This window comes from Nelusetta ayraudi, unplaced genomic scaffold, assembly GCF_046127955.1.
Source record: "Nelusetta ayraudi isolate G7.1 ecotype Tasmania unplaced genomic scaffold, CSIRO-AGI_Nayr_v1 ptg000007l, whole genome shotgun sequence".
NCBI lineage: Eukaryota > Metazoa > Chordata > Actinopteri > Tetraodontiformes > Monacanthidae > Nelusetta > Nelusetta ayraudi.
Genome location: NW_027466057.1, coordinates 7,479,844 through 7,502,149, shown reverse-complemented (window position 1 = coordinate 7,502,149; position 22,306 = coordinate 7,479,844). Strand labels below are relative to the sequence as shown.

Here is a 22,306-nt window from a genome sequence, read left to right as displayed (position 1 = left end):
TCCCGATGCCTCTCAAAAACGCTGCCTCCGTTTCCCAGACGCGCGCGAGCAGCTTCACAGTTTGACAGTTTTGCAATCAAACTGCCGCATATCTTAATAACAGCTCGCGTCAGGGTGGTTGACGAGGAGCCGACGGATGCAGCGCAGCAGGACTGGGTGAAGAACATGCCAACCGCAGAGTCCCGGTCTGGTGATAGAGGAAGTTTTTTTTTTTTTTTTTTTTTCAACGACAGACAAAAAGCAACTCACGGCCGAGACATCTACACAAACAAGATAGTTATCGCACAGGGACACGTGTCTGACTTCCCCGACGTACAGACGTAACAGATGCACACCAGCGACCTCTCTTACTTAATGGATGGCGGGGAGGGGGGGGCAGCATAGGAAGGGTGGGTGTGGTTTGCAGTGGGAACTTATAAGCTGCTGAAAAATGTTGTTTACAGTTTTTCGCTGGCGTTAGTTTAAACCGTCATCCGCTGGACTCATGGTTTGCGCCGAGGGGGGAATTGTAAAACACACACGAGTCGAACCTTCGCTGCGTCGCGGCTCAACAGCGATACGTGCAAAAAAAAAGTTTCTTGTTTATTGAACGCACTTCCTGCAGGATTTTCTGAGTGGGTAAACGGCTTAAAGGCTTGTTCCGTGTTAATAAATAAATCCAAATTGTGTTTCTGTGTTTCTACGGCATGGTTCTTGGGGAGTGTTTTTTTTTTTTTTAAACTTGATTTATAAACAGATTCAAAATGAAAGCAGCATGTGGATTAAACACTACAACCATATTCAGCGCCAGGTCAACTATCTTCAGGTGTGTTTTCAGATTTTATACGAAACACGCAGGAAAGGCCGAGTAAGTTCACCCAGTGACACGTTTTTGAAAAAGGAGATGATCTGTCAGTCAAACTAGGCACCAAATCCAAAATCCTTCCCTCCTGGGCCTCCGACACTGTTCAACATTTGCATCAGCAAAACTATTATCTTAAATCTCTATGTAGACTTTTCCTGTTTTGTCTGGCGGAAACATTCACACCGTCTCGCTTCGGCTTTCAACTTCTACTTCCTTTTCTCTGCTTTCATGACATCAGTCGTGCCCCATTTTCTGCCAGCCAGCCTTCCTGCTCACCTTTACTCCCCAAACTCCTTCGATGTAACAACGGAGGAAAGTGCTGTGAGGCATTTTTGCCTCACAACTGCACTGAGAATCCAACTTTGAGTTTGCTTGTTTAAGTGATTTGGGCAGACAATCACTAATTGCTGCGTTCATTTTCACCACTGGCTTCACAATTCTAGAGCTGTGAGTGACCTCGTGCATGTAATGATGACAAATCCATCGTTATAAAGCTTTGGTTAGCGCTGTTATTCAATTCAGGGATTCCCTGAAGAGCCAAGAGGTCGGACTGTGTCGTAACATCAACTTTGTAAATAGGAGAATCTACTCCAGCATGCAATGATTCCTTTCCGCCTCTCGTAACTCTAAGCACCTCGGCTTACTGGAGCTGGTGCCCCGACTGCCGAGCGGGTGTCAGTTCTAGCTGCAGGTCATGTGAAGGTTACCTGCGGCTTCCTGGCACTGGCTGCGGTTGATGTAGGCGAAGTGGTGGTGGCAGCTCTGAGACTCGCACAGGCAGCCCTCAGCGGTCAGGTTACAGCCGGAGAACATGCAGGCCGGGTTGGACGGTCCCACGTACTTCTCCCTGTGTCGCTCCCGGTGCTCGTGCCTGCGACCCTCTGAAAGTTAGCCACGGTCACACACACACACACACACACACGCACGCACACACACACACACAACACACACACAAACCACATCTGTCATTGAGTCACAGACAGTGGCAGCACTCTGGGTGAAGAGGCGAACCACTTGATAAGGTCTGAGCATGTGTGTCATCACTATGATATGTAAGTAGCATTAGTCACCTCAGGCTCACATCTGTTATGGATTAGCTTCTGTCAATGGACAGCATTATTCCCCCTCGTGTGGATTTTTCTCTTGCGTGTGTGTGTGAGTGTGTGTGTGTGTGTGTGTGTGTGTGTTTTGCGTTGGGACGAAGAAGAAGGGGCCTTACCTGACTTACTGGTCTTCATGCAGGTCTCTTGGTCTGGGTAGGCGAAAGAGCCCAAGCAGGAGTGACGGGCATCGCACACACACTGGCCTCCGGCTCTGTCGCAGCCTGTCATTAGGGGACAGCGCTCATCCTCCAGGCCTGCCTCGGGATGATCGGGAAGCGCTGCGGTGGACAGAGGACACGACAGAGACAACAGAGAAGTTGAGCCTCTCATTTGCACAGGCCTGTTTATTTTGCCAATTTGAACTGGGCAGCGCCGAAGTGTAATCACAAGGCAAGCGAGCCAGACATTTAGATTTTTTTTTTTTTTCTTCCAAAAAAGTGCTGGAAGGTTAGCCAGCTCACAGCCTCAGTTGCTACACATTGCCCTGGCACCCCTCTGATTGAAGCGAGCAGCGTATTTCGGGGTCGCAATCCGTCCTCCCTCGTCGTCATGCCACACTACTTGCGCCACTGAGCCCATTTGTTTGCTTTTGTTCCGCAGCATGGGGGCCTCCCAGGGTTTCCATCTCTGCTGGCTGCAAGAACACAACTTGCACCATACCCCAGAAACTCTTCCCCTTGTGGAGTGAACCCTGCCCCCTTCTAAGAATGGAACTAGAAGCTTGGCCCAAGTTGAGGGCGAGATTTACCGTTGAAGGGAGAAAACAAGGGTGCAATGTGTCCTGTCACTTTTGGCTAAATAACCACCAAAACTCGTGAGAATTGCCCAACGCATTCCTTCCGAATGCATGCCTGAATACATGCCTCCAGATAGCCAACCATGCCAAGAGTGGCAGATGAGTAAACAGGATAAGACAAACTGTGACACTGGGAAGAACCTTCCCAAGTATTTAGCTCGACCTGAAGCACGACTGGAGTGCATGATAATGTTTGGCTTTTCCCCAAAAAATCTGCTAGTGATAAAAAAAAATGTTTGTCTGCATGGTGACCCAAAGTCCTTGAATCAATATTCAATACTCCGAGAATCTCTGTACATGTAATCCTACCCTGAAAACAAACTTTTTTGTTTTGCACTTTCAATAAATTGATTGATTGACTGATTTTCCATAGTTAAACTTGTAGTACACGATGACTTTTCAACGGAGGGCAATGCTCAGAAGCAATGCAGTAAATGATGCCCTGTGGTTGAGGTGAAGGTAATACTAGCTTTAACCCAAGAAAGCCCTGGCTGTTAATATGTCTCCCAGACAAGTAGCGAGACCGGCGAGGCACAAGCAGTCTTTTCAATAAACCGCACCAAAATTTTCCCTGTGATTTCCTTTCACCTTAAAATGATCCTCAGCTTCACATTTTTTCCATCCTGAGGCTTTCCTGTGCCTGGGATGGTATTTTCTTTTGAGGTGGTGGTGGCAGCGGGTGCCTGTCTGTGTGGGGTGTTAAATCTGGCACAGGGTACAGGGGTGAAAGTCAAAACAACCAATAAAAGACTGGACACTAAAGACATTGTCTCATTGACTACATTTCTGCTCGACCTCTGTCGGCCAAGTTTGCTCTGAGCTACAACCCAGCCTCATTTATCCTGACCCCGGTCTGGTCTGCCCTTGGTATCTTTTGTCTGGCCTGGCATAAAACTAACCAAAGTCTGTGGCTTCATCCCAGGGGGATTCCTCTCTGAGCCACTGCTTGTCTTGGCATCCAGGGCCAGGATGGGGAAAGCTGACCTCTAGAGGCCCTCTGGCTGATAGCGAGCTTAAAAGGAAGTCTTTGAAATGTTAGATAATACCGGAGGAAGGGAGAGGTAGAAGGCATGTGAAGGAGTGCAGTGGACATAGTGTCCCCGTAAGACAGACTTTCTGTTACGTGGTATTTTAAGTACCTGCGGAACTGAGGGGAGCGTGGCATGAGAGGGCAGGGGCGAGGAGACAATAAAAACATGAAGCACGTGGCACACGATAGGAAAACAAAATGAAGCTGAGGGTTCGGAGGGCAGATGCTTGTGCACCCTGAAGACGCAGTCAACGTCTGGCTTGAAGCTGCTACAAATGAATCTGCTTGGCAATAATAGGGATTCTCACACCAACTCAAACCCAATGAATCAACTATTTAGTGCATGAAGAATTAAATGTTTAAAAGTGCACATTATACGCATTGGGATTGAATGACAACACAAAAGTTGATCAATGATGGACAACTACGACAACAAATTTGATGGATGAACCTGTGCCGTTCCATCCCTCTCACATAATTTGCCATATGCCACCTATGCCATGAGTTTTTTTGGGCCTCCACACTAACAAATTGCGGCCACCCAGAAAATCACAACCCTGAGCAGAAAAGCAGGGGATCAGAAAGCGGAAACATTTAGCCCCTACTCCTGATTGCAAGCCTAATCATTTTAAGACCCTTGCAGCATGAGGATGAAAATCTGGGATCAGCCATCAGCAGCCGGCCTACCGTGGCCCCTGAAAACACACTCGGAGGTGTTGATTTACCCCCACAAAGCCCCCTTTGGAGTACTGAAATTGTGCGCATGCACACGTGTCTGATTCAGGGGTCAGCGGCGCACTCTGAGGCCCCCTCGAGCCACAGCACCAGAAGCGCAACTCAATCAGAGCAGTCATTAGGTTTCCCGCTCGGTCCAGAGCTGTTAATTTGCTGCAGAGATGTCCTCCAGGCGCCAGGCTAACCTGTGCGCAAGGCACAATCAGCAGCAGCAGCGTCTCCAGGGATCGCCTGGGGCCTGAGACCTCTTAAAGCCTCTTGAGTTGGACCACCCCACAGAGGGATGCTGGGAGGGCAGGGTCAGGGGATCCAGACGCCCGGTGGAAGCTGCTCACTCTCTCCTCTGGTCCTGTCAGTCCCTTTCAATCACTCCAGAACAGACTAGACACAGTGCAGGTGGAAGGGCTAGAGAGGTCCTTCCTCTGGTTTTGTCCTCCCCAGGGGAAGACCACGGCCACTTAGTGAATTTGTCAGGAACTTGACTCCTAGCACTGTTCTTAGTCTCAGGGAGTTGGTGGCCGGGAGACAAAATGAGTAAACCGTGTGAGGACATCGGATGATAACTAATGCAATTAAACCATCACAACTCGATCCTGATGTCAAGGATCCTGAGAGGAACTGCAAAATTTATGTGTGAAATGACAGTTTAATCGGGCGTGAAACCGCCGTCATTGTTGGCTGCGCCGCCCACCAATTTAGCCCTCACAGGGATCCAGACTGTCATAATTAATTCGCCGCACCATTTGAAAATGCCCCTTTAAGTTGTCAAGAAAAGACAATGGGGCCCCCTGAAGCTGGAAGATGGTGCCAAAGTTGCTGCTGCCAGTCGCGCCTTTGAGCAAGGCAGTGAATGAAGCTTTGAATTTGCAGAAGGAGCGGCTGAACACTACTCCACTGCGGTCAAGAGCCCTTCAGGCCCTGGAGGGGGGGAGGTAAAAACACTGCCTCGGTCCCAGCGGTCAGGACACGACTGACACTTGAGCGGTGATGTGCTCAATGCCACTTGAAGGGAGAGTGCTGCCAACATGAGGACACCTACTGCTCTTTTAGCAGCACGGTGGCCTCAGCATTCAATGCAGTTTGAAAAAGAGAAAGAAAAGGGAAAGAGAAGACTACCCACCTTTACACACTCCAATTTCGGGGATCGTGACAGCTCCTGTCGCGTTAAAAGAGGCGCACGTCAGCCCCAGTGCGCAGTAGCCGTGCGCCCAGTCCTGCCCGCCGCAGGGCTCCCACTCCAGCCGCGTGCACTGCTCGCAGCATCCGCACGGGTCCCGGGCCAAGGTCCGGCCACCCTCGCAGCCGTGCGGCGCCTTGTTCGCGGGACACGCACGGAGGTTACAAGGCGTGCACTCGTGAGCCGAGAGCGCCCGTACCAGAAAAAGGACGTTGACGAGCACAACGGAACACTTGCTGAACATGTTTGAAGAAGCCTCTCCTCAAGTTTTTCTTCTTCTTCTTCTTCTTCTTCTTCTTCTTCTTCTTCTTCTTCTTCTTTTTTTTTTTTGAATTTCCCCCCCCCCGGAGAAAGACGCGCCTCTCCTCGTCAGCACCGCATGAACGCCGCGACGCGCACTTGCCCAAGACGGTCACCTCCGAAGTTTTGCGTCTCCACTCAAAGTTTGGCTTGGATGGAGTCTTCCGCCACCGGCTCCCTCAAACACACCACGAGGTTCGAGGAGTGCGCGTTCAAGTGGCCGCGGCGCAGTCCAAGCGAGGCTGTTGCGCGCTCCTAAAGTCAAATCCGGTCTGCCGAAGATCACCGCTGCTGTCAGCGCAGCGCCACAGAGCAATCTGACTACTCATTGACAATACGAGCGGACAGAAATTAACGGTGCGCCCCTCCTTCTGACTGACACCGGCGCGGACCAATCACTTGGCTCCTAAGGAGGGACCGCTTGAGCTGAAGCTCCGCGACCCACCCACCCCTATTACCGCCCGTTTGCGCAATGATGCAACTTTCATTACCTGGGTGCAAGTTGAAATCTTGACGTTGTACATACACAGCATTCAGTACCTTTTATGTCATTCACAGATGAGATATATACACAGTGATAAAGTTACAACCACAAATGTAAACTTAAAAAGTCTTAAAGGTAAATGACTTACTTCTAAGTTGTCTCTCAACACTTTTGCAAATCACTACATTTCTCTGTATTTGACAATTAAACTGATGCTGTAAAATACATGTTTAATGTTTTATCTTTTAACTCAAGAAAACAAAATTATTATGGATTCTAAAGCAACTTTATATATATATATATATATATATATATATATATATATATATATATATATATATATATATATATATATATATATATATATATATATATATATATATATATATATATATATACATATATGTCCAGTCTGACAACTGAAGCAAATAGTGACAGTCCTGGATGCCCAGATTTATTCCAGGGCTTAAAACTAGAGGGCGTGAGCGAGACAGACTGGGTTAAGATACATCTGCTCTTTTAATCTAATCTTATTATGATTATTGATAATCATAATGTATTTAAAAAAAACACACACACACAAAAAAACAAATGTACCATATAATCAACATCAATAACAAGTTTATTTTCAGAAGAAGATGAGAGTAAATGTGATGAAAGCGCTCTAATTCTGAGCCTGGCTTAATGTGTTCTTATACGCTACAGAACTGCAATTTGGCCCATTTAAGCGTTTGAACCATGATAATAGAGTCAGATAATGTGTCTTATGTGCTTCCTGGTACACAATAACATAAAAAGTTAGGGGCCAGCCACCAAATGCTTGATTGTTCTTTATCTTAGTTCAACAATACCGCCATAGAATCTGTCAAAGCCTCGCAATCATACATATCAGCGTATCAGGAATTATCAAGGCAATATATCCTTCCACGCTCTTGCCTTTTGTGTCTTGGTGAGTGTGTGCTCACTGGTGTTTGAGAGAGAGAGAGAGAGAGAGAGAGAGAGTGTGTGAGTGTGTGCGTGTGTGTGTGTGTGTGTGTGTGTGTGTGTGTGTGTGAGAGAGAGAGAATGCACAAATGGCTTTGGGAAGGTAAAAGGTCACCTGGTGTTTGTTGAAAGCAGCGTTTGTGTGCTTACATCAGCAGATGGATGGTGCTGTGTGCTGGCCTACGTGTGAGGGCAGTGGGCACAGATGGAGGTGTCAGTGACACTCAGGGCCAACGGGAGTCTGTTTGACGGTGTAAAAAAAAAAAAAAAAAAAGGCAACATGTCGATAGTGACTCTGCTTCACTTCAAGCTCGCAGGCCAGTTGTGATGACCTGCTATGAATCACTGGAAATCATGGAAAGCAACAATTAAAACATGGGTCCTGTATGCATTTGTTTTACAGTTATGAGGAACTATTTCCTTTTCAAACATCAATTACCCCCAACCCGCCCCGCCCGCCGCCGCCGCCGCCGCCACTCCCCGGCCCACTGAGTCAACACACTGCAGCGCCTCCTTCACTTGCAACATCTGCCGTGGAGCCGCTCGCTCCAAACGCCGGCACAACATCCTGGAAATCGGCCCCCGCGGCACGCATAATCAGCCCCTGCAAGACAACTCGCCTCTTGTGCTCCGGCTCTCTCCCCTCCCCTCCGCCCGCTACCCCCCCCCCCAAACCCCCCCCCACCCCCCACCCTTAGAGCGCTTGTCAGATGGGCCGACCTGTTGACCGCCAGGCTGGACACCCACAAGCTGGTTGACAACGGATCACAAACGCGCTGGACCTCGGTTTCCATATCGTCCGCAGAGATTGCGTCCCCCCGAAGGACCCCCCCCGCCGGCAGCACTGACCTATTTGACTGGGCCGCAGTCTTTCAAACAGGGCCAGCTGGACCTGCTATCTTGGACCGAGGGCTCGCTGGTCACCACGGCGCGCAATATTTGCCTCTCTGTTTACTCACGCTAGCAACGAGACGTACGAACTGAACGTCGCAACTGATCGTAAATTGTTTTTTTTTTTTTCCTTCCCTCAAAAACCATGACTGAGATCCAATTAGAAAACACCCTCATTTGGACCCATTCTGGACTTGTGCCCCGTGTCAAAACGTTGCATAAATTTCCTGCTGTGGAAACCTTCCCTTTGGTGAAGTCTGGCGTCAAACACCCCCTCGCTGACACAATCCGTCCTTCATGGCTCCGTCCCCTTCACGCGTAATTACAAATAAAGCCCAATTTATAAGCGGACCGCTTTGAGTGCCAGTAGAGCGCAATCTTGCGACGGAGTGTGTGTGTGGGTAACGTTTGAGCAAACAGTGGGGGGAAAAGGTGAGGCGGGTGACGGGCGGGGCCCTCTGCCCGGGGCCTTGAATAACGGCAGTGTTCACTGCCACTAACGGTTCTCTGAGTCACGGATCTCTGTGGGAAAACACAGCGACGAGGGGCCGCCAGCTCCCACTCCGGCTCCTCCGTGTCGATCGATCCGAGCGTGTGGAACCCATGAACGTCCCCTACGTGTGAAAATGTGGACTGTACAGCTGTTGCCTCCATATATCACACGAGTGGGCGTCTGCTTCACACCAGGGGGCAGCTGTGGACGTGTTGGGGCTCTAGTGGGTGTTTGTGGGATTTCGGGCCGGCGTGTCTGACTGGCGGCACGATGCCAAGAGTGGGCACTGGGGGGGGGGGGCGAGTGCGATCCGAGTGAGTGTTGAGTGCACGTTGAGTGGCCTGGCGCGTGGCCCGCCTGATTACGAGACCTCGGGATGTGCTTCTGGATTTTTTTAGTGTAGGGTGCTGGTTCCACCACCGCCCACCCAATCATCTTGCTTACGTTTTGCTTATCTGTGGGCACGTGGTGCTGGATGGAGAGTTACTCTGCAGATTGTGGGAAGTAGGGGGGGCATCAGGGGTCAGACGGCGGGGTCAACTGCACAACTAGAAGAGTATCTAGTTCCTTGCAGAGGGAAAAATGAGGCATTTATTTTGTCGTATAGATATTTAGATAATTAGATAGATAGATTGATAGATAGATGTTACGTCATTTTAATTTATATACAGTATATATAATTACATGTGTTTTTAACCTATCAATGTCTAGCCCGTATTTATTTGGTTTGTTCGACTTGGGGTCAGACTTCGTTTGACTGTTCTTCTTTTTTCAGAATGTTCTGGAAATTAGCCCTCTGTGATGTCACTGAACCTCTCCAGGGTGAGTGAAAGCACCTGGTTGGTCACTGTTGCCCTGTTTGAGACGGCCTGGCTGCCTTGTTTCTCTTCCTTTCCAAACATATGAAAGGAAGACAACAAGATAGCTTCAGCTTTAGCAGGATGCTAACACAGAGTGCCTGCTGTGGCAGCCTGTAGGTGAAAAGAAAATATCTTGAAAATGAGTGCAACGTGGGACATTTACAACCGGAGCAGATGAGGTCGTCTGTCTTACACAAGCAGCCAGGATTAGACAAATCTCTTTAGATGTGTGACAAAGGAGGTGTGGGAAGAAAAACAAAGCCGAAGAAGCATTAGCCTGTGGTGATTTTTTCCTCTCCCGGTGAAACAGGACAGCCTTTTGCAGTGGGCTGAGGTAATAATCGACAGAGATGATTACTTCTGTTTTCCATTACTGCCATCCAGAGGGACTCACAAGTGCTTTTGTTTCACGCATTGCACGCGTCATTTATCCACAACTCTGAGGAAAGAGTTGGGAAGACGGCCGAGGAGTCAGACAGGGTAATTTTTTCTTCTTCCAGCCAAGCCTTGTTTACCGTTATTCCGAAGAAGACGACTTTCTTGCCCGCAGAGTCCTCCCAGGTCTCACTCTCACTGTGGCGTCACTTCATCACTGTCACTGTCTGTTCCCCCTTTTCACTCCCACTTCTCTCTTTCTCTCTCCCTCTCCCTCTCCCTCTCTCTCTGTGAGGTCTGCTTCAGCTGCTGTTTTCCAGGCGGAGGCTAAAATAATTTGTTGTGACACCGCTGGGTCTCCTGCAGTCTCCTCTCTGTCCCACGGAGCCGTGGCAGCAGCAGCAGCAGCAGCAGACATAATGATACAGCGCGGCCCCCCTTCCCGCCTCCCCTTGTCCTTGTTGTTCTGAAGTTCTTCTCCAGCGTTTTCAGGGTTCACCAGGTTCAGCCCGGAGCCCTGAGCGTTATAGGTGCGCGAGCGTGGGACCTTTGTGGCGCACAAAAAAAAAGGCTGTTTTCCATGAAACCGTGGGAGCGAAGCTTAAATTCAAGCAGATGGTTGGTCATGCAACAAGTGGAGCATCCTCGATACTGACGTATAAGCCACCGCTGCGGGTTGCTTTCAAGGCAGATGCAATTTGAGTGTGGACGGATGTAGCCTGAAGCGGTTACTTAAAAAAAATGGGAAAAAAAATTAAAATAAAAGCAGCGGCCTGACCAACACTGTGGCTGTAGCGATGTCAGCCAATTGTTTGGTCAGTGATTCAGCGTTTTCAGCTTTTGTTTCAAATTATGGCCCTGAACTCCTCAACGGCATTAATGGTGACCAGAGGATGGAACAAGTCCTTGAGTATCATCTCTGCCATTGAAAAATCATTTTGCATTGTTGCCATATGCTTAGATAAGCACAGACTGTGGTTTTTACCTACAAAATTGACTTTAACAGTTGAGAGTTTTTGCAACCATCTCAGCCATATGCCATTTTCAAATCTTTATTTTTTTTTTTTACGCCAGTGTAATAGCTTATCATGATCAATGAAAAAGACATCTTAAAAACCGAATGGCCCTCTGTTTCCAGCCTGAAGACAATGCTTTGGTTGTTCCCCTTTATTTGTTCAAGGAGGGTCAATTCCACTGAAGCCCTGATTACAAAAGTTAGTGCAATAGTTCAATTCTATACACATAACAATACATATACAGATAAAGACCAAAACGCAGGAATAAAAAAACACAACCATACAGTATATAATCAACTTTAAAATGTTGAAATCATTCAAATTTGCAACTCTCAGGGCAAAACACAGTGCGGTCTATTGAGCAGTCTCAGATGGCGAGACTTACACCTGGCTAGGGGTGTGGCCACTAACCTGGGTATCACAGGTATCAATACCTGTGATACCCAGGTTAGTGGAAGCACATATTTGAGACCCTCCCATATGTTTCTGGAGCAAGAGCTCAGCAACTCTGCTAGCGACCGTATATTGGCACCGAGATCAACACTTTCTGAGAGCACACAGGTGTCTTGGTTTGATTGTTTGAAGGCTTTCTGACTCAGCCCCGAAAACCCCTCCCACACAGTCATGGCTCAAAGACCCCAGTTCGTCAGAGTGTGTGCCCAGCAGGGCCTCTTTCTCTCTCTCTCTCTCTCTCTCTTTCTCTCTCTCACTCTCCCTCCATCTCGTCCTGCCGTGAGATCGTGCGACCCTGTGAAGTGAGCTGCCACCAGCTTGTCGGACAATTATAAGTGGCATACTTGCTCACCCCTGTCATGCTCCAGCGAAAGCTAAGTGGACCCCTCAGAAGTTTTAATCTCCAAATCTGAGCCATGATGCTGAATTCCTCAGTAGATTGATGCTTAAAAGAAGCCATGTGTCCCGTTCCCACAACACCTGCTCTGTGTGATCGTCCCTTTCATGCGCGGGATCATTGAGAGTATTGAACTGATAAGCCTCGGCGGGTCTACAGTTACAGCAGATGGGTGGAGAGGCAGGGCTGTGACCCAGATTCTTTTATTCAACCCACTGAGCTACTTGATGTTGATGTGGTTGGAGATACACACACTCACAATGCTGTATTGTATTAAGTCCGTATCTGTTCCACAGGGCCTGTTGTTCAGTGTTGGTATACAGTCTGTGTACAAAGTACAAAGTTCAACAAAGGTCTCATTTTGTGATCTTTATTTTTCCCTTTGAATGCCATGGAAGTGGCCATTTGTGATATATATATATGTTGAAATATATGTGTGTATATATATATATATATATATATATATATATATATATATATATGTATATGAAAATTGCTGCCCTGTCACACATTTCCAGATTTGTGTGTCTTAACACCATTTCAAGCAAAAGATGTAATTTACGATGACATTTCAGCATCATTTAAAGCCTTTGCTTGGTTAAATGGCACATGCACATTAAAAAAAAATATATGAATGCCACAAAAAGCAAATTCTTGACAATTTTTTTGGGAGGCCCCCTCCCAATTGTCTTTCTTAGCAAATAAACTGACGAAAAAACGGTATCCCTGCAGACAGAATCCTGTTGCATCAAGTTTCTTCCCCCCCACTTTGCACATGCACGCCAACACCTGCGACCAGGCTCAGCTTGTTCCTAGCGGTTACCGAGCCTTTGAGGGGAGGATCCCAAGGTAAAGGTGCCAGATTTACGGGTAGACCTCCAGCTGGCAGAGGAATGTCACAGCCTGTGTTTCAGCTGTGAATTCTGACATAATTACAGTGCCACTTACTTAAACATCGAGGCCAAACAACCACCCTCGCGAGGGGAAAATGATCACTGCTTAATGTTACGTCTGGGACACAGATTTAACTCCCGTCTTTGTGGGGGGAAGTACAGGCGGCGGGAGGAAGAATGTGAGAAATGCACGAGCTCGCCGACCTTTATGAAGGTGAAGCAACCAGTTTACATCATGACCGTAGCCGGCGTGTACGCGCTTGCAGGCGCATGGGCCAAAGGAAAGTAGGCACAGGTCAAACGAGGGGGAGAGTGTAACTTATGTGATGTTTAAGTACTTTGGTGGATTCCTAAAGTTCGTGTTCACTCGAGATGTGGCCTACGCGTCACAGTTGCAGGTTCTCCACACTCCTGCGTTTTTCCTGGAGGGTGTTGAGAGTGTTGGGGAGGGGGGTGGGGGTCACTTGTGATGTATTTACTGAAGCACCAGGTCATATATGGGATTTTGGTTTGTCATTGTCTGGGGTCACAAAGGTCTTGGTGTTAGGGAGGTGATTGAAACGGGAAATGAAACGAGAAAGCCTGACTACTGGAGAAAGAGCTGGTGAGAAAAAGTCCCTTTTAGAGGCAGTTCACAGTGTCACTGTATGAAAACTGTGTCGAGTCACAGTGAGCCAGCAGTTGCACTGGGTCACTGTAGTCAGGCTAAATCATTCAATTGGGATTCAATTGGGATTCAATTTTGGGAAAAAAAACAAAAAAACAAAAACATATAACATAATTTTGACCAAAGATGATATAATAACACATTAGGCAACGATTTAGCTTTTTTTTTAAAAAAAAATTTAAAATTATTATTATTATTATTATTATTATTATTATTATTATTATTATTATTATTATTATTATTATTATTATTATTATTATTATTATTATTTTATTTTTTATTTTATTTTATTTTATTAGTCTTTAGAAACAAGTCAAACAGGTACATTCAGTTAATGCTGTGTCGTTCAGCCATTCTAAGCTAATTCCTCGCGGCTCCATTCCATCAGTCTTGTGCTGCCACAGTGTGGTGAAATGCAAATGGTGCACGGCGAGCCCCGGCAGCGGCTCGCTTCAGTTTGCGTCGGGCGCTGCTGCTTCCTTAAATTCACACAACAGCACCAGGTTGGCAGGAGTCCTACACCCGCTCGTCCGTCAAGCTCACGTGCGAGAAGAGCGAGGGAAAGGCAGGAAGCGTGTATTCCTCCCGGGCCGAAAGTTCTCTACCGGCCCAGCCACACTCTCTTCCTGTTTTTCTCCCACCGCCAGCCACCAACAAACAATACTAGGAAGGGGTCTGCTCTTTGTCTAGACGACGGCGTGTCACTTTTGTCTGTTTTGATACGCCGTCTGATTCAACAACGCGCCTGACGGCTGACCCGTCTGGCCGGGGTCAGGGAGATAAACCAAACCGGCCTGCGTTGAGCTTTGTGAATGGTCCTCCTGTCCTGTGGCAAGCTAGTCTGTCCTTATCTGACCACTGACCGTGTGAGTTAAACCCCGACTAATAGTAAACTTTACATTGATAGACTTTATTTGTCTAGCATAGGTGCTGTACAGTACAGAAGAAAAGGATACATGTAAAACAACATCTTTGTAAAATAAACAAATGGAATGAAACTTGATCTGTTTTACCGAGCAGGAAAACAGAGTCACTGTAAAACCATGACACCATAATAACATAAATTAGGACGTCGAAACACTGAAACAATAAAAAAGATGATAAAAGCCGGCAGACAACAGATTTACTCAAGAAAGGCCTTCCTGTAAAGTTTTGAGGCATATTTAAAGATATGCACTGTGTTGGCTAAGCTGAGATCCTCAGGCAGGGAGTTCCACAGCTGCAAGACTTAAGGTGTACACATGAAGGGAAACTATCTGGGTTTCTTACTCAAAGTATGAGAACTCCGATATGAGTCAGAGTAACGTGTTTACGTGCACTTCAGTTGTCCAGTTGTCGGCAGATTGAGGAAGTAATTTGTTTTTTTCAAGTGTCATGTAAACATACTGACTCAGGGCGAGAAGCAAGAACATGACGTGAAGAACAAAACAAAACAAATAAACTGGCCTCCTGTAAAATGTCTTTCTGAGAAGATTTACCAATTGCCCCCCGCCCCCCTCCCCCTGCAATTTTGCATTGGCACCAGTAGAGGGCAGGATTATCCAACTGTGGACCAGTCAGGTTTCTTTAAGGTCAACGGCAGCTGCGGGGAGAGAGGGTATAAAAAAGAAAAGTGAGACTTTAATCACGGCACAGCAAGGTGACTTATTGATCAGCGGGGTCAAGGAGGAACACAGCATCACTCGATGGGGATGCCGTTGTTACTTGCGTTGGTACCTCGCGGTGATTCAGGGGCCAATGATTTTTTTTTTCCCCCTGCCGGCGCGAAGGCTTCAGTAGGTGTGCATAAAAACCCAGCTGTGCGTGGGCCTCGTTATACGCTAAGTCGATATGTTCGCTCCTCCCGACTTCCCCTCGGTGGTGATCGATCGCCGGCGTCCTTCCTCGCGTCTCCGGGAAAACTTGTTGAGCTCTGCTTCAGCTGCGATGCAACGGTGCTCAGGTCCGTTTGCAGCAGTTGTACGCCTTTTGCAGAAGTAGAAAGTAATGACGTACAAATACTTACCGTAATCAAGTGGATTTTTCTGATGACGTTTCACTTTGACTCCCTGCATGTGCACGCAAACTTTCTGCTTCTTACTTTGGAAAAAACCCGCTGGTTGCTTTTGTGTGTAAAAGATACAGTAGTATTGCTGCTGATATAGTTGTTTTTGCCCCCGAAGTGGAGATATTTGAACTGTGTTGTTGTGGAGTTCAACATAAAAGTGGATTATATTTTAGATTGTGATTATTTTAAGTACTTTGGCTTTAGTGTTGCAACATCCAATAATGGCTCAGAACTATCATTGATTACAGTTTAGTTGTGCTGCAGTTGAAAAAAAAACTATAGTGTTGAGAGTTGCAAAGCTCTTAAAAATGATCCAGATGCTCAGGCAAGACCACTGACCTCTGACCTCTGACCTCTGGTCAGTTCAGTCCTGATTATTCTGTCACAACTTTTTTAATTTTTGCAAACTTATCAACTGATGTACTGTTTCATAAAAAAACAAGTCAAAAAAACATTTTGACTTGTTTTTACTGAAGTACATTTTAGATCCTGTACTTTCCTGCTTTTACTTAAGTAGAGGAGTTTAATCAGTGCTTTTACTTTTACAAGAGTATTTTTATTGTCTCTGAAGCTTCATGGTTCCTTTCACTTCTTAATTAGCGCTCGACAAGGACATGTGCGTGTCATGCATGTGTGTGTGCGTGCGCGCGCGCGTGCATGCGTGTGTCTAGTCAATAGAAAGCACAGGAAGCCCAGTAGGTATAGGGGCAGACTTTCTGGAGCCGACTCCCTCATGCCCCCTCCTGAGTCTCTGTCGCTGGTCGGACCATCACGGCGTGATGACTGTGTTTGTGGTGAGAGTGAGGGAAAGAAAGAACGAAAGAAAGAAAGAAAGGTGGGTGAGGATCAGAAGGTGGTGGTGGTGGTGGAGTTCAAAGGTGTGAGTGCAGGTGAGGAGGGTTAAAGGAGTTTGCAGAGACGAGATCAGAGAGGAAGACGGTTGGCAGAGAGGGACCGCTCGCGCATGTGTGTGTGTGAGCGTGCGTGCGTGCGTGTGTGCGTGCGTGCGTGTGTGCGTGCGTGTGTGACAGACACAGAGACAGAGAGCGCAGAAAGCCTCGGCCCCGAGGCGGTGTTTCTCTGTCTGCACTCAGAGAGGGAGGGGAGGAGGTGGTGCAACAGCAGTGTCGCACACAGCTGAAGACGTCTCCCTCGCAGCCAAGAAAGCACATCTGGAGGAATAATAATCAGAATCACACGCAGTGGGCCGCGACGCTCCTCCCCGCTGCAGGAGACACAGTGGACCCAGACCGCCGGCCCGGTTTGCGTCGTCCCAGCAGAGGGGCAGCTTTTTTTCCCGCCTTTTTTTTTAATGTGCACGCGCAAAATCGGATCCTGGTCACCGTCGCCGTCAGCGGATAGTGACAGATCGCGCACGCACGCAATCTCGCTGCCAAGCTGTCCTCCCTCCCTCCCCCCCCCTCTCTTCCTTCCTCTCTTCCTCTCTTCCTCCCTCCCTTCCTCTCTTCTCGCTTTCAACGTCCTTGCACAACGCTAGAAGAGTTGCACTCGGGTTACGTGTTCAGGTCGGACCTCTCGATTGCTCCCCAGGGCTGTCGGGAAGGGGGGGAGATGGGGAGGGTGGAGAGAGGGAGGGGAAAGAGTGAAAAAAAAAGAAGGAGGAGATGATGGAAGGAGGGCCCCGCGATAACAGTGTGTTTCCTCGCGTGTTGGGGCCTGCAGCGTAACCTCGTGCACCTGTTGGGACGACACTTCTGCCCGCAGAGCGACAACTCGGGGGCGAGGGAGGGCAGGGGGGGGGGGGTGATCCAATATGGCACCTGCGTGTCATGTTGTCCCCGAACCGAGCTGGGGGGAGGGGGGGTTCGCGGCAACTCAGTGCACTTAGGCCCTGTTTTCACTTGGTCACTTGTCACTGTTTTGGGTGATTGGATCACGAGAACGGATCTCGCAGCATCTGTTCGCACTTAGCCATTAACATGCGTCTCGAGCGTGCCATTTGTGATCGCATCACCCCCCCCCCCCCCCCCCCCGCAACATACGTCATTTCCGTTTTTAACGACCTGGGGCAGTAAAGCGCAAAACCACGACCAAATACGTACACGGGAGAGGTGAGCGGAGTAGGCGGCCGTTAATGTGGACTGAGCTCGCATCCTGTTCGCACGTCCGTGACGAATGCGTTTTTATGCGATGCGAAACGGATGTCAAAACGGATTTGGACTGTTTGCACTTGGTCATTTCATGCGTTTCTCGTATTCCGATCGGCAAAAAACGCATGAAATGACCAAGTGCAAACAGGGCCTTAGTCAATATCATATCAAATCACACTTGATGAGCTAGTGTTGCAGATTGGTCTTGGTCTCGGTCTTGTCTCGGTCTCGGACTGGACGGACTCGGGATATTTGATCAAGTTGGGTCGAGACTCAGCCAACACTGTAATGACACGATAATAACGGAAAAGAATTCAGCTGCTGCCGTTTTACGCTCTGTTTGTGACACCCAGAGTGACACCCTACCCCTTTATTCCGAGTTTATTTATTTTTTAATTTTATGAGGCAAAGTTGTTTTTTTTGAAAATGGTACAAAATAGTAATGGTAGAAAATTATTAAAAAGATACATTGCTGAAAAGAGATGTTGCTGTTTCATTTAGAAGCAAACTTGAATTTATAAAAGGTAATTTATTTCTGTTTTGTTGTGATTTTCCTTTGATATATAAAGTCTTGGTCTTGCCTCCATCTCCATACTCTCTGGTCTTGACAGCGTCTTGGTCTCGGTTGGTGCGGTCTTGACTACAACACTAGTTTGAGCCCTGCTTGGCCTCTGCCGGGTAATTGGGTAAAGTGTGTAACAAGTTCGGTCACGGGTATTTGCGAGCTTTGCCCGAGTAAATGCGACCCAGGCCACCGTTTACGCGGCGGTGGGGTGGAGGGAGGAGGAGGAGGAGGGGGAGGAGGAGGAGGAGGAGCAGGAGGTGGAGATAAGCGACGACGTGTTTATGGCTCGGAGGAGGGCAGATGCGAGGAGCTTTTCACTCTCGCCCCCCCCTGTCCTCCCTCTCCCCACTCCTGTTTTATGGGTTTCTGTCTGTCGTCACACTCTGGTCCGAGCGAGTTCTCCCTCAGCAGATTTTCTGGCCTCGAGTCGAGATGTCCACTTTACTGAGCTGCCACATTTGTCTGACAGCGCTCTAAAGATCCCCTTGGGCGGGGAATATGATCTTTTATAAGGAGTTTGCCTGGACCTTCATGCCAAAAAACTCCTCAGGGGGGCGGTGGGTGAGGAGTTGGGAGGGGGCGGCAGGAAACTCACCATCCCGCCGCTCTCTTCACACGAGATTGCGAGCGACCTCTTTTGTCGCGTTCAGCCTTCCGAGTTTTCTTCAAAGTGACGCTTTGCATCCGCCAACTCTCAACCATCCCAGAGGATTCACGTCGACGGCTCCCTCTTATCGTCGTCTCGCCCCCCCCCGCCCCAGAACTCCTCTCCTGTGCTCCGTCGGGCTGCGCGACCGCATCGTCAACAGCGGTAAACGTAGCGTGGAGCTTATTATCCCTCATTGCCTCCACGCCAGGAACAGGAAATGAACTAAGCGAGGCCGGAGGCCGTTCCAGGGCATTCAAATCTCCCAGGGCTTCGCACTGGAGCGATTACACGACTCTTTATACCAACTAACCAAAACACAATTAGCCAATTCTCCAAACTGCATATCACATTTGCTTAATTGCTTGCAGTCTTTTCTTTTTCTTTTTTTTTCTTCTAAATACGCCGGAGTGAATTTGCGAGAGCAACAGTTGGGTCGGCGCCTCCCAGTTTCTTCCTCCTGACTGGAGTTCTCCTTCATTTTGCAACCTGGACTGTCAGAGTGATGATGGTGAACGTAGCGCCGACAATGGCACAAAAAAAACCCCCAAACAAACAACTGGCAGAGCTTTTCTTTTCCAACTTTGTTTATTGGATTTCTTTACCACAGAAGAGTGCAGTGACACTTGAAACAGGGACACGCAAACAAATAAACCTAACGATACAAGACACAAAAATATGAGTAAATACTTTGTGTGTCCTCACACAATCAGTGAAAAATCAGTGGAAATCAGTGAATAGGGCAACACGAATAAGAACCGATGTAGTCAGAAAATAAAAGAGGAGAAAAATAAACCCAAGCATGAAGTGAATGCAGTTATATGACACTACAGCGTCACTCCGGGCTTCCGTCCTTTCACGTCACCCCCCCCCCACACACACTTTTTTTTAATGCCTTCGCCGTCCGTTTACTTCATAAAATCCACCTCCACCTCCTTTCAGCCCCCCCCACCCCCCACCCCTCCCTCCCCCGCTCTGTTTGACCAAGTCTGTAGCTGTCGTCAGACAAGGCGGTCTCTGTCTGAGCACCAGTCTTGTGTGAATAAATGCATCTGTGTGTGTGTTGGTGTGTGCGTGTGTGTGTGTGTTTGTGCTCGCAACTGTTGATATTGTGAGCGTGCGCGCGAGTGCGTGCGCGTGCGTGGGTTTAAGTAGTCCCTGGCTCAGCTGAGCTCGGGGGCAGTTCCTCCTTTGTCTCCCCCCACCGTCTCCCAGAGATGGATGTGTCTCCGGGGAATTTGGCCCTCAGAAGAAAAGCACCTCCAGCTCGTTCATATTAAATTCTGCTGAGCAAATACAATCTAGCGAGCATGCCCCCGCCTCCCCACTCTTCTTTTTTTTTTCTTTTGTAAAAGGACCTTATTTAACGTGTGTGCTCGAGCGTGCGTGCGTGCATGCTGGTGTGCGTTTGAGCGGCGAACAGAGAGAGGAAAAATAAAAAGCCGGCCTGAGGGAGTCTGCAGCACTTGGAAAAAAAAACAAAAAACTTTTAATCTCTAATTTGTTTTTCATGACCAGGATCACTCCTGCTTTCCTGACGCTGATTTTCAGAGAGCTTTTTTTTTTTTTTTTAATCACGCAAACATATGTCACGGCTGGGGTATCTTTAGAAAAAAAAAGAAAAAGAAAAAAGAACAGTCTGGCTCCTTCTGTTGACGCAGTCAGATGTCACACTACTACATTAAAATCTTCTCTGTCTGGGCTCTTAGCACGCTTTGGCCTCCGTCCCCTGATTGAGACCATTTGCTGTTATGGAGCCATTAAAAATGTGCGCTGGCACCAGCGGCGCCCCGTCCTGACTGGGGAATAACAGCGGAGACGCTGGTTGCTGGTTGGAGGGGAGACGCTGGCTTCCCTCCCTCTCCTCCCTCTCCTCCCTCTCCCCTCCACTGATCTGTTTGCCTGCCCCTGATCTGTCTCTCTCCTTCCACTCCTCCCCCCAGGGGCTTAAGGCTCGGCACCTGTGGGGCCCCTCCCCCTGTGTCAACCCCCCCACCTATCTCTGTATTTGGCCTGAGGCCCGATGTTGCAGTGACACGATCACCAGTCTTTCTGTGCAAAGTTTCTTTTTTTTGCCTCAAAGTCACCGGGAGGTGCAGGCAGTTTGTGCATTGAAAGTTTTTTAATTTGCACAAACTCATGTGGAGCTTCAAAAATCAGAAAAGCAGCCCCAGCCTTTTTTTGGCTAAACAGCCATTGTTTGGGTCCTTTGGGGTTGATGGACTTTGCAGGAGTTCATCTGTACTCTGAAAGAACACTACTGAACCCCCCCTCCACACCCCACACACACCCCTCCCCCCGCTACTGCTGCAGTCCAAGCTCATTATTGAAGGAGCCGCGACTCTCGTCTTGATGCGATTCGAACAGTCTTGAGGAGTTTTTAAATAGACGTGCACCTGCTTCCCAGTAAATGGCGCAATAAAACAGCTGGAGATGTAAAGGTTTTTTTTTTCTTCCCCCCCGCCCTTTCATCCCAGAAACCAAGCCAAGCCGCCCCCCCCCCGCACCTCCTCGTGATGCCTCTTTCTGTCACTTTGCTACCTAGGTTGGCGCTGGCCCAGACACACATCTCTAACACGCCTCCTGGGCTCAAAACGCTGTAAACCCCCCGTAATCAAGACGTTTCCTGACGCATTGGCTCCTCACAGCAGGGCGATCGGGCCGTCACTCTCAGGGTTGGGCTGCAGTGTATCACTCGTGGCCTCAGGCTCATCTACAGTTTCCACTACACATCTTCCCTCTTGGCTTGCAGGGAGGGATCGCACATGGTTTTCATTAGCGGCGACGCTGCCAGAGAGCAATCACTCTCCTCCCCTCTCCTCGGCCAGCCTCCTCGGCAGTGATCTGTCCATCGCGCACGGACCTGGAGTGCATCGGTCTGAAGAGCTCAGTGTAACAAACAAGACAGCAGAGGTAAACTTTAAAACACGAGGTACAATCCAAGGGTCAGAGGAGCTATAAACTCAATCACTCCCCAGCTCCCTCTTTCTGTACAACATCATCTGATTGTTTGCTTTCTGACGTACAAATTAAAGGTCCAGTGTGCAAATTTTGATTTTTATGTTGGTAAAAACTCAATGTACTGGCCATGAATGCATTAATAAAAGTGTATACTCGCAGTACAATAAAACTAATTTGGTTTTCCTACCCTCAGAATGGTTCTCGTATATATAAGAATATACATAGAGCAATAAGGGGGTTGCCATCTTGCACCACCATATTTCTAAGGGAGCCTGGTGTGGACAATCCAGCCCACCTGATAGCGCATTGTGTGGTTAGGGTTCACGCTTGTCTCCTCAAATAAACCAACTAAGAAGAAGGTGGTATTCAGGTTGTGTGCGCAGGCCACTGGAGTTCACTGGCAAACTCGGGAGAGGGAGAGTGAGTGAAAGAGCGCTGCAATCTAAAGCCACTTTATGTTGCTGCTTCCTCTCAAGAA

The 22,306-nt window shown here is 48.2% G+C and overlaps 1 protein-coding gene across 3 annotated transcripts in view; it reads right to left on the bottom strand.

Annotated features, from left to right (window-relative positions):
* The window catches only part of LOC142883460 (cysteine-rich motor neuron 1 protein), a 30,591-nt gene extending 24,276 nt beyond the window's left edge, over positions 1-6,315 (bottom strand). For all 3 annotated transcript variants that reach the window (XM_076018359.1, XM_076018356.1, XM_076018357.1), the window contains exons 1-3: positions 5,629-6,315; positions 2,064-2,225; positions 1,552-1,725 (exon numbers count right to left, since the gene is read on the bottom strand). In XM_076018359.1, the coding sequence (XP_075874474.1) occupies positions 1,552-1,725; positions 2,064-2,225; positions 5,629-5,929 (637 nt within the window). In that variant the 5' untranslated portion in view covers positions 5,930-6,315. The remainder of the gene's footprint in view (positions 1-1,551; positions 1,726-2,063; positions 2,226-5,628) is intronic.
* Positions 6,316-22,306: the final 15,991 nt, after the last annotated feature.